Source organism: Erythranthe guttata, chromosome 14, assembly GCF_056151865.1.
Source record: "Erythranthe guttata isolate IM_541 chromosome 14, IM_541, whole genome shotgun sequence".
NCBI classification, from domain to species: domain Eukaryota; kingdom Viridiplantae; phylum Streptophyta; class Magnoliopsida; order Lamiales; family Phrymaceae; genus Erythranthe; species Erythranthe guttata.
Genome location: NC_142546.1, coordinates 24,375,412 through 24,387,848, shown reverse-complemented (window position 1 = coordinate 24,387,848; position 12,437 = coordinate 24,375,412). Strand labels below are relative to the sequence as shown.

The 12,437-nt window shown below is 34.5% G+C and overlaps 2 protein-coding genes across 2 annotated transcripts; one reads left to right on the top strand and one right to left on the bottom strand.

The window, feature by feature from the left end:
- The first annotated feature begins 2,659 nt into the window (after positions 1 to 2,659).
- Positions 2,660 to 7,385, top strand: LOC105959372 (somatic embryogenesis receptor kinase 2). Its single transcript, XM_012983458.2, has 11 exons — positions 2,660 to 3,402; positions 3,989 to 4,121; positions 4,257 to 4,328; positions 4,501 to 4,644; positions 4,731 to 4,802; positions 4,887 to 4,958; positions 5,057 to 5,169; positions 5,256 to 5,387; positions 5,491 to 5,832; positions 6,345 to 6,739; positions 6,820 to 7,385. The coding sequence occupies exons 1-11, from the start codon at positions 3,300 to 3,302 to the stop codon at positions 7,135 to 7,137; spliced, it is 1,896 nt and encodes a 631-aa protein (XP_012838912.1). The 5' UTR covers positions 2,660 to 3,299; the 3' UTR covers positions 7,138 to 7,385.
- Positions 7,386 to 7,452: 67 nt separating this feature from the next.
- Positions 7,453 to 12,001, bottom strand: LOC105959370 (sulfate transporter 1.2). The gene is made up of 14 exons (XM_012983457.2): positions 11,777 to 12,001; positions 10,358 to 10,687; positions 10,209 to 10,257; positions 9,933 to 10,140; positions 9,676 to 9,850; positions 9,513 to 9,578; positions 9,292 to 9,405; positions 9,093 to 9,209; positions 8,871 to 8,997; positions 8,499 to 8,785; positions 8,217 to 8,407; positions 8,041 to 8,126; positions 7,877 to 7,953; positions 7,453 to 7,779 (listed from the first exon to the last, which is right to left on the bottom strand). The coding sequence occupies exons 2-14, from the start codon at positions 10,673 to 10,675 to the stop codon at positions 7,636 to 7,638; spliced, it is 1,959 nt and encodes a 652-aa protein (XP_012838911.2). The 5' UTR covers positions 10,676 to 10,687; positions 11,777 to 12,001; the 3' UTR covers positions 7,453 to 7,635.
- Between the last annotated feature and the right edge of the window lie 436 nt (positions 12,002 to 12,437).

Below are 12,437 nucleotides of genomic sequence, written 5' to 3'. Positions count from 1 at the left end.
TTTGAATCTCCCGTTTTCTGGAGCACGGAAACTCGAAGAAAATTCAAGTTCCCGTGCTCTGCAGAACGAAGGTTTCAAGCCGTTTGAATCTCCCGTTCTGCAAAGCACGGAAACTTGAATTTTCTTCGAGTTTCCGTGCTCCAGAAAACGGGAGATTCAAATTTTTTTTTTCGAAATTCGATTTTTAGAGAGTGTTTGGAATAGGAGAGAGAAATTGAAAGAAAAAAAAATTAAATGAAAAAAATACCGCTGCAAATAAGCCAATTTCAGTAAAAGTCCCGCTGCAACTAGTAACACCCAATTAATTAATTAGTAATATTTTTATTAACACGTCATTTTCCATCATTGTGGAGTTTTAATAAATATATTTTTGTCCAACATTGTTCCCCCCACACCAATCATACATAGGTATATATATTTTTAATGATTTATTTATATTTTATGCTACCAAATAATATAGAGGTCATTACAAATAAGTCCATCAATTGATACTTATTTATAAAGAGATTCAGACAAAAATTTCCTTTACCAATAAGTTTATTACAAATAAGTCCATCAATTGATACTTATTTATAAAGAGATTCAGACAAAAATTTCCTTTACTAATAAGTTTATACATGGTCCAGATTTTTGTAAATGACTAAAATAACCCCCCATACTTTAATATGCTCCAATTTTATCATTAACTTAATTTAATCTTAATTTGACTCTAAATTTCATAAATTATTCAATTTTGACCCAAAACGTTTTTTTTTTTATAAAAAAAAACTTTTTTTTCCCGGCGTTGACTTTTCAATTTTTTTTTCTTCGAGATTTTTTCGCCGGTTTTCGGCGTTGATTTTTTTTTTCTTTTTTTCTTTTCTTTCTTTCTGTAACTTTTTTTTTCGTTTAAACAACAATATTGTTGTGATTAACAGTAATATTAACTATATTACTGTTAACACAATAATATTGCTATATTAATCTCTAACACAGTAATATTAACACAACAAAACTCATTATTATTGTGTAGTAGCGTAATATTACTATGTTGACCGTTCAACAAATGTAAACATAATAAAAATCCAAAAGAATTAATATTACTGTGACTGACAGTAATATCAACCACAGTAATATTACAATAATCGATAGTAAATATTATTACGTTACTCCGTGAATAACTCAAAAAAAAAATCCAAACAAAATAATAATATTGATGTGGTTGACAACAATATTACTATAACAACAGTAATATTACCGTCAACCACAGTAATATTATTGTGTTTACAGTAATATTACAATAATAGACAATAATATTATTACGTTACTCTGTGAATAACTCAAACAAAACAGGAAACCCAAAAAAATAATAATATTGATGTTATTTTATTGTCAACGACAGTAATATAATTACGTTGACTTGTCAACAAATCAAACAAAATAAAAAAATAACAAAAAATAAAAAATAATAATATTACGTTAATTTACTGTCAACGGCAGAACAATTACATAAATGTATTGTCAACGGTAGTACAATTACGTAAATTAACTTTCATTGACAATATAATTACGTTAATTTACTGTCAGTGACAGCCCAATTACGGTCAACGTTTAGCGGCAGACGTAAAAAAAAACTTAAAAAAACACTAAAAAAAATCAACGCCGAAGACCGCCGGAAACAGGCGAAAAAATCCGGAAGAAAAGAAAAGAAAAAAAAAAAAATCAACGCCGGAATCCGGCGGCAATTTTTATTTTTATTTTGAAAAAAAAAGTTTTGGGTCAAAATTGAATAATTTGTGAAATTTGAGGTCAAATTGAGAATAAATTAAGTTAATGATGAAATTGAAGCATATTAAAGTATCCTCCAAAAAAAAGTCAAAATTGAATTTTTATCGACAAAATTGATTAAATTGGGGTTACAATTAAGAATTGAGTATAAATGGTTGAGGGTAATGTTGGGATATACATGAATGTTTCCTTTATTTATAGTAAATATTAAAGGGATGAGTTTATCGGTGAAAGAGATATAGCCCCTAAACCTATAATAATAAAGATGCTTGGTTGAGAACTTATGCACAAAAACCCCTATAATATATGGAGGAATTATTACACGCAATTAAATATAATTATTACACGTTAGTTGTTTCTATTCAAAGATTGAAAGCATCACTTGTTTAATTCATTTGGTATCTTTTTGCTTCCGCACGTGAAAACATATTATTATTATTTTTTTTAAATTTTAATATTTTTTACTTTAGATATTTTATTTGTAATTAGTAGTAATCGTCTAATGCGAGTGATTATTGAAGTATTTACATTATTTTCAATTTTTTTTATTATGAAATTAATAAGAATATCAACATGCTTGACGAATAATTATATACTTACATTTTTAGAATGGACCCATGTCGAAGCCTTTTATCGACAAGCCCATATAAACTACACTCAAATGCCCGAGTTGACCATAATTTAAGCAGTCAAATTGTTATAATAAGTTAACTTAAATTAAGAGGCTTGGGCCTATAATAATATAATTTTTATATCAAATATCCGAATTCATAATTCATAATTCTCAATTAATTTCTTAATGAATTTTAAAAACTAATTAAGTTTGAGGAACAAAATAATTTTGCTATCGAAAAGTGAGAGTGAATAATAAGAAATAAAAAAAAAAATTTGCACATAAAAAAAATAAAAATAAATAAGAAATAAAAGAGAGAGAAGAAGTGTAGGCTAACAGTCAGAGATAGACAGAGTCGCAGTTCTGAGCGCGAAGCCGTATTGAGGTTGAGAGGGGGTAGGGGCAGTCCGGGCAGCCCGTCACACCGCTCGGGCAGCTCTCGAAAACACTGCACACAGCGCATACACACACACACACACGCCCAAAAAGAAGAAAAACGATAATTATCCCACCTCCACACTTCGAAGAGGAGAGAGAGAAAGAGAGACTCAGAGAGGGTGAAGATTGATTTGTAGAGAGAGAAGAAAAAGTAAAGTACACTGCGAGAGGTAAAATAAATAAAAAAGTTTGCAGAGAGAGCCCTTAAAAGTGCCGAGAAATTTTTTTAGTCCCTATCAGAAAAGTCTTTCAACTACTGATTATTTACACACATTCTCAATTAAATAGCAAGGAATCCCATTTCAGCGATGGGATCAATTTCTTGATGGGAGTGAACGAGGGAGATTATCATCTGGGTTTTGTGGGTTTTTTATTTAAATGCCATGTCTTCCTTTATCTGGATCTGAGACGTTAACGCACGCGCCGCTGAATTCTGTCATCTATTTTATACAGACGTTTTTTTTTAAAACTTTTTTGTGTAATGGGAATGGAGAAGTGGAAGGAAAGAGTGAGCATGACGTCACTGGTTGTGTGGTTGATCTTCGTGGTGCTTCCATTTAAATGTATTTTTGCTAATATGGAAGGTTTGTGTCTTCTACTCCAGTCAGTCTCACTGATATTTTGTTTATGTTTTCTTTTGATGGAATTTATTATTTGTTCATAGATTTTGACTTTTTCCTGCTTAGTATGGTTTGAGGTTTTTAAGCTGGAAATGCAGCTTATAAGCTCAATTTTGTATAATTGATTATGACTACTTTTGGCTGTACTTTGAAAAGTCCAGTTTTAGGTATTTTACTGGAAATTTTGAAGGAGTAGTGATTAATTTAATTATGGGTTTATTAAGTTATGCACACTGTTAAATGGTGCTATTAAGTATGAATCTTGATTTTGAGTTTAGGGCTATGATTATTCTTGATATCGGGTAAAAGAAAAATCCGTAGGAAGAACGACGAAACCATTTTGTTATGAATTAGAGTGATATTCGATCAAGTATTATAGATTTCTGCTGTACTCGAATACGGGTTTATTCTATATAACCTACTTTGGTTCGAATTTTGAATTATTATGTCTTCGTAATTTGAGTTGTTTTGATGTTGGTGCTATTGAAAGACGAATGGCTTTATCGACGTTGACGGATTTGAATTTGGCGGTGGTTTTGTTTTGAAATAGGTGATGCTCTACATAGCCTTAGGACGAATTTACAGGATCCTAACAATGTGCTACAAAGCTGGGACCCGACACTTGTCAACCCTTGCACATGGTTCCATGTCACCTGCAACAACGATAATAGTGTAATAAGAGTGTAAGAATACGATTCATTGTTTTCCCTTTCTTGTGTTCCATGTCCGTTTTCTATTTGTTATTTGTCTTGTCTCGCAACTTATTTCGTTAATTGAAATGCTTATCTGATTCGTTTTAAATCAATTTCCGTTTTCAGTGATCTTGGGAATGCTGCTTTATCAGGTCAATTGGTACCACAGCTTGGCCTATTGAAGAATTTGCAGTACCTGTATGCTGTTTTTCGTATTATTTGCAACTACTTATTTATATGTATATATGCATATATGTATGCTTTGTTTCGATTGGAAGATCAGTTGGCTTTGATTGGTTTTGTACGAAAACAGCGAACGTTTGCAGTATTTGAACTAATGATGTTTCGTTCGATCTGTTTGTGGTGATAGGGAGTTATACAGCAATAACATAAGTGGGCCAATACCTAGTGATCTTGGAAACCTTACGAATTTGGTGAGCCTCGATTTGTACTTGAACACTTTCGCCGGTCCTATTCCCGACACATTGGGCAAGTTGTCCAAGCTACGTTTCCTGTACGTTAACTTCTCCTGCACTACTACTAAAAATAAATCATTTTATGTGAATCTTATCGTTGACTATTGTGTCTCTGTAAGAAAAGGCGGCTAAACAATAACAGCTTAGCGGGCCCCATCCCTTTGTCGTTGACCAATATCTCATCCCTTCAAGTTCTGTGAGTATCCATGTTCGTTTTTTTATCGTACAATCTTTCTAGGAGGTGTCATAGCAATTGTCTTATATTAACGTTCTTATTCAGGGATCTATCGAACAACCGTCTCTCAGGTGCGGTTCCAGATAATGGTTCATTTTCGTTATTTACGCCTATAAGGTAATTTGTTATATGCACTCACGGTGGATTTGAGTTTTAACTTTCATTGTACTTTTTGATTAGGAAGTGAACTAACTGTGTGATTTGCCCCTTTACAGTTTTGCAAATAATTTGGATCTGTGTGGGCCCGTCACTGGGCGCCCGTGCCCTGGATCTCCGCCATTCTCTCCACCCCCTCCATTTATCCCACCGCCCCCAATTTCTGCTCCAGGTTATTTGTGTTTTTTTTTCTTTGGGAATTTCTTTCGAGTTGATGCCTTAAGATGCCAAACTGTACTTAAAAAATGTTAATTGCAGGAGGAAGTAGTGCAACTGGAGCCATTGCCGGAGGGGTTGCTGCTGGTGCAGCTCTGCTATTTGCCGCCCCTGCCATTGCATTTGCTTGGTGGCGTCGGAGAAAACCACAAGAATATTTCTTCGATGTTCCAGGTTAACTACGATTTTTTCCCACTCTATTTTTAACAATATATATATTATTAATCTCTCGAGCTTCTTAATATTTAATAATAAAAGTCTGCGTTAACTTTGCCAGCTGAGGAGGACCCTGAAGTCCACTTAGGACAGCTCAAAAGATTCTCTCTCCGAGAGTTACAAGTTGCAACCGATAGTTTCAGTAATAAAAACATTTTGGGGAGAGGTGGATTCGGTAAAGTATACAAAGGTCGATTAGCTGACGGCTCATTGGTCGCTGTCAAAAGGCTTAAGGAGGAGAGGACACCTGGCGGAGAGCTTCAATTCCAAACGGAGGTTGAGATGATAAGTATGGCGGTGCACCGTAATCTCCTGCGTCTGCGTGGGTTCTGTATGACCCCTACCGAACGGTTGCTCGTTTATCCTTACATGGCTAACGGAAGTGTCGCATCTTGTTTAAGAGGTCATTCTCTCTCTCCCCCTTTTTTTCAAGATTTGCCACTTCAAGTTTGAAGGATTAATTACTGAAAACCCCCTCACTTATAATTACCAAAATAACCCTTACTAATGGTTGACAATATTTCTTAACAGAAAGACGTGAAAGGTCTATAATGTATGAGTAGGGGTGGAAATTTGAATGTAAATTCCGATTTTCGCCGATTCCGATTGGAAATGTTCTAACTGAAACAATATTTTTCATTCCATTTTCCGATTTTTCTGAAATTGTTTGGATTGGAATTGGAATAAATATGAGATTCATATTTCCAATCCGATTTCAATTTCCAAAAATAATTTCAAAAATCCCGATTTTCCCTCCAAAATTTACACTTGTTATATCAAAACCGCATTTTAATATCGGAAAGTGGAAATTGCTAATATCGGTTCGACTTTTAATTGACCTTCAGGGGGTTTCTTGTAATTCACTGAAGTTTTTTTTTTTTTTTTTTTTTTTAATGTTTTTTTTAATTTTTGCAGAGCGTCCGCCGAATGAATTACCACTTGATTGGCCAACTAGAAAGAGAATTGCACTGGGGTCCGCTAGAGGATTATCTTATTTGCACGACCATTGTGACCCGAAGATTATTCACCGTGATGTAAAAGCTGCGAATATATTACTTGACGAAGAATTCGAAGCAGTGGTTGGAGATTTTGGATTGGCTAAGCTCATGGATTATAAAGACACTCATGTTACTACAGCTGTGCGTGGCACTATCGGACATATTGCCCCTGAATATCTTTCAACGGGAAAATCTTCCGAAAAAACCGATGTTTTTGGTTATGGGATTATGCTTCTTGAGCTTATAACTGGGCAAAGGGCATTCGATCTCGCACGCCTTGCAAATGACGACGATGTCATGTTACTCGATTGGGTATGTATATATCATCTTTTTTTAATTTTTAATTTTTAATAAAAAAATAATAATCTTGATTTATGAGTTTGCGGTTATAGGTGAAAGGGCTATTGAAAGAGAAGAAATTGGAAATGTTGGTCGATCCAGATTTGCAGACGAATTATATCGAGGGAGAAGTGGAGCAGTTGATACAGGTGGCGCTTTTGTGTACGCAGAGTTCTCCGATGGACCGGCCAAAAATGTCGGAGGTGGTGAGAATGTTGGAGGGTGACGGACTGGCGGAGAAATGGGACGAGTGGCAGAAAGTGGAGGTGCTGCGGCAAGAGGTGGAATTACTTGCTCCTCATCACACCTCCGAGTGGATTGTCGATTCTACTGAAAATTTACATGCCGTTGAATTATCGGGTCCCAGATGATTTTTTTAATTTTAATTTTCTTTTTCGTCTTGTTTCCTAGTAGGTAAAAAAGAAAAAAAAAATTAACAGATTCAGAAATTTGTGGTGAATTGTATTTGTTATATTTTGTGCATAGGTTTTTGAAAATCATAGGAGCCGCCTTTCTTGAAAACGGGAATCGTCGTATTCTAACGAAATTTTAAATTTGCGATAACGATTCGAATTAGATTTTTTATGGGTTATGCAATAGTTCAGATTTCAAATGAAAATTACAGAGTTTGAATTTCTTCATTTCCTCATTTCAACTGCTAAATCAGTTTCTTGTTTGTGAGATTATTTCAATCTAATACTCTATTAATTTAATTATTTTAATCAATAATCATATGCCTTTATAGCTTCTGGATACATTAGGATTAATTTAGATAATCACTTTTGTGACAAGGATTACACAAATTTAAGAGCTCTCTCAAATCTCCTAAAAACTATATGCCTCCATCTAAAAACATTAAGCACTTCATTTTAAACCTCTTCAGCAAATTTTGGTGAACATGTTTGAATAGCATCTGCTACAGTCAGAAAAATCTTGTCTTCGCCTAGACAACTCGCAAATTTCGACGCGTGTAATTTGTCTATAACTACAGGTCCCGGATTTGCAAGAACAAGCTGTTTAAACACCGTAAAGAAAATATGTTAATTTTTTTTATAATAATATTTTTTCGAAACATACTTGGTATTTAAATTTGCAATTTTTCTGCATTACCTGAACATCTCTCTTCTGTAGACTTCTGTGCAGTTCTTCCAATGCATGGATCCCACTCGTATCTATATCCGTAACGGCTATAATAGAATACGTAAATTCATGAGAAATCGAAACATGCAAATATTTTCAAGAAAATAATTAAATAAATAAAAATATTCACTCACGTGACATTTCAACTATCAAAAACTGAATGTCGAAAAGCCCAGCAGCTTTCAGTTGCTCCTCTTCATCAGTCAGCCACCTCAGTATTCTTCATAAGAATAAATTTAATTTTAAAATGTGTGTTAAATTGAATAACCTTAATTAATTACTAATTAAAAAAAAAAGACTAATTAATTACCTCTCCTTAATGTAGTTTGAGTTCGAGAAGTAAATAGCGGAATCGACCCTTATAATAAGAACCCCCGGAACCTTACTTGCTTCCGGATACTGTTGAATATTCCGATAAACATTTGTTCTCGGAATTTTTCCCAGAATGACCGTTTTAGGCCTCGTCACTTGCAAGAGTAGTTTAGCAAAAGATATCGAAACCTGTAATAACGAGAGCAAAATGTAAACATTTTTTTTTCTAATAACTAATTATAATATTCTTATATATAATTTAATAATATTCAATTCTAACAGCAATCAAGAGGCCGATTTCAACGGAGGCAAAAACAACTCCGAAAAATGCTCCCATGCAAGCGATGAAATCGAATTTATCAATCTTCCAAATCAAAATCGCTGCTTCGTAATCAATCAGGCCAATCACAGCAGAGATAATGATCGAAGATAGGATTGCGTTCGGTGTGTACTCGAAAAGTGGTGTGATGAATTGTAGAGTTAAGAATACGACAATCGACATTACTATGTTTGAAGCAGCTGTTTTACATCCAGCCATGTAATTTACTGCCGAACGCGAAAATGAACCTGCCAGCGCAACGATTTTTTTTTAAATTATGTAATTTTTTTTTAATTTTATTTAGTGGATATATATTAAAAAAAAAAAAATTACCCGTGGCGACGTAGCAAGAAGTCATTGAACCAGCAATATTCATTGCACCGAGAGCAACCATTTCTTTGTTACCGTCAATTTGGTAGTCTTTCATGGCGGCAAATGTTCGTCCAATTGCAACAGCTTCCTGGTAATTAGTATATTCCGGTTATATAATTAATATTTTTTCGAAAAATGATTATGTAATAAAACATATTATGTAAGAACAAAAAAAAAGCTTACAGTTAGTGCAATAATGCCAGCCACCATTCCGATCCTAACGCCTTTCAAGAGATATTCCCCGCTGAAATATATTTCTTTCACCGACGGGGGATTAATTCCTTTCTCGATATGCCTCACCTTTTCATACGAAACAAAAAAAAAGTATTACATATTGAATAAACGACGTATATATGTATGCGTATATATAAACGGAACTTACGATTTGTACTCCCTTATTCTCTGCATGGGTGATGTAAACGAAGAACGTGGACAGAACGACGGAGATTAGCGGGGCAATTGCAGGCACCCAAAATAGTTTCTTGCTCTTTTTCCCCTGCATTAAAAAAATCATTTATCGGAATTAACATGATTTTTTTATTGTTGATATATAAAAAAATACGAATGTGTCGAATGTTAGGATATATATAATTATTTTCTTACAATGTACTTTGCGAATAGAAGAAACACGAGAAATGTTGCTCCGATGACAATTGTCTCCCAGTTCCACTGAAAATATACGATGATCAACGTAAGTACGACATTCAAATAAAAGCATTCTTGATTTGTGTGTGTGTGTTGTGTGTGAGAGAGAAAGAGAGCTAACTCCGTGGTGGGCAGAGCCGAAAACAGAGCGCATAACAGAGACGATATCGGTATTTTTCGTAAATTTTTTAATGCCTAAGAACCCTTTGAGTTGTTGAAGAGCAATTGTTATTGCAGCACCAGCCATGAAACCAACAACCGCAGCATGCGAAAGGAAATCGATTAGGAACCCTAATCTGTTCGAACACAAAACAAATAACATTACATAAAGAACGTAAAACTATGGAAACTTGTAGAAGCTTCTAGAAACAAAATTACCTCAGAATGCCGAGTGTCGCTTGTGTTATGCCAGCAAAAAAAGTAGCCGTAAAAGCAAGCCTTCGATACTCGAAAGCATCTTTTACGGGATCGATCTCGTTTTGTAGTAAAGTTCCGAGAAGGAGTGAAACAACAGCCACCGGACCTATTGCTATATCTCTCGAGCTCCCCATGAACGCGTAAACCAAAGGTGGTACAAAGCTCGAATCTTTAAAAAAAAAAAATTAAGCTCGTGTAATTATCGAAAGATAATTTTTTTTATTAAAGATTACTCACATAAGCCATATTGGGGAGCCAAATTTGCAAGCTTGGCGTAGCCAATGTCCTGTTGCCACGTGTAACAAAAAAAATTAAAATATTGTTCAAATATAACACGCATGCAAATGCAATATTTGTTTCGTCACAAGTAGTGTATATGTACGTACCTGAGGAATGCAGAGGCTGGCGATTGTAAGTCCGGAAATTAAATCACCTTTGAATTTAGCAAGATCGTAATTTCGGCCCCATTCGAAAATCGGGAAAACAGCCTGTATTCCGAGGATGAGCTGGCGGCACTTTGATTGATGCTTAAAGGAGTGTAAAGGGTCGTCGGAGAAGAAAGTTTCTTTCAATGTGGTGGAGAATTCGGTCCAAAGATTCTGCTTTGGCGGAACTCCTACTTTGTACGGCAAACTAGGATTGTTGTTATTATTACTACTATCCATCTCTTTTATCTCGATCGAATCTTGAGTATGAACTCGCATTGATTATTACAACTACACACAAAGACGAAAAAAAGATAAATTAATCGATCAATGCAGCAGTATTTAGTCGAAGGGATATCTTGGTCACCGTTTTAATGTTCTGTATTTATAACATTTTTTTCACAAAGGGTACGTCGCAGAAGCACTTTTAAAACAGTGTTCGAAATGTAAAAGCTACCACTAAAAGTACTTATTGTAATTTAAAAAAAAAAAAAGTGAGGAAATTAAGTAATTACACAATGTCCGACAGAATGGATGGAAGCAAGCAAAAGTAGGAGAAAATAAGCTTTGTTTAGAGCATCTATTTTTATAATTGCAGGTCAAACTTTTCTAACGAGTTAAGAAAAAAGAAACGATCCCATGACGAATGTGGCTAGTTTTCTAGTCAGATACCGATGGAGACGAAGAGAAACAATACCAGTGTTCGATTTTGACTAGTTCAACATGTAATTTGTGGCGGTTTGCTTAAGCAATGATGTCATTAATTCCACTACTACTACGGTAATTAAATTAATTTGTTCTAGTAATCAAACTGTTCTACAGAATGTAAGGAATTTGCTATGTTTCTCGTATATTTTTTTTTCTTTTCGAGCAACCGTAAACAGACACACACACACACACAGTGAAGTTATTACAAAGTGATATATATTTTCCATGGTTATATATAACTTGTAAACATTGTAAGTATTAATCAAAATATCAAATTCATGATAAATTAATAATGATTCATTACATCACATCACATACTAATACTATAATAATACTATGATCAAACAAATAATGTCAAAACTAACCATAGTTAAATGAATGAATGCATAAAATCTTTCCAAAGAGAATAAAAATCCAATAAATAAAGTGACATATCTCATCTCAGTTTCCAAATGCCATTCATAGTGCATCTCATATATGCCCCACCCCACCCCTACCCCCACCCCCACCCCCACCACATAGCAGTTAGGCAACACCGAAAAAGGCAAAGCACACCATTACATATATTCTATTAGTACTGTTACAATTATTATATATTCTTTAATAAATATATTAATTATGAAGAGACACACACACACACACACACACACAAATGTAGCAACCGGGTTTTACCTTTTGGCGCGTCGCGCACACACACAGTGGGGGGTGCCGGTTTGGGAATTAAAGAAACCAGTTGAAAAATCAAGAAAAAGGCGATCAAGAAATGATGGCAAACTGACTGAATATTTGTTCAAAAACAAGTCCAGGTTCATTGACGTTCAGAATTTGCATTCCTCATTTCCGTACATCTCTCTCCATCTTTTTACCATGATTTTTCTTTTTAAGAAAGAAAAGATCAGTGGGGAAAAACAAAAAGTAATAAATTATATTTTACAATTTCCAAGAAGAAATAAATAATTATGGGGCGAAGACCCCCCCACGTACTTGGTGTCAAAAAAGTCAAGAGAGGAAATGGGAAAATCGACCACGTATGTTTTAGTTACTTTTTCAGAGTCAGCGGTCAACGCCTAAAACTAATTAATTTACACTAACCAAATTAATTGATTGTGTATAGGGAAAATGTGTACCGAATCCACCCACAACCAAATTGGACGGTGTAGCTTCAGTGTGTAATTGATTATAAGACGGAAGTAGTAAAACCTAATTGAAAATATATGAACCTGGACGGGATGACGGGACAATTCGTGAATTTGCAATTCTCGTTAAAAGTGAGTGTGTTTATGCCGACCAATTTCCGCCTCCCGTTGTGATCTGTTATCAAGCATTTATTCAA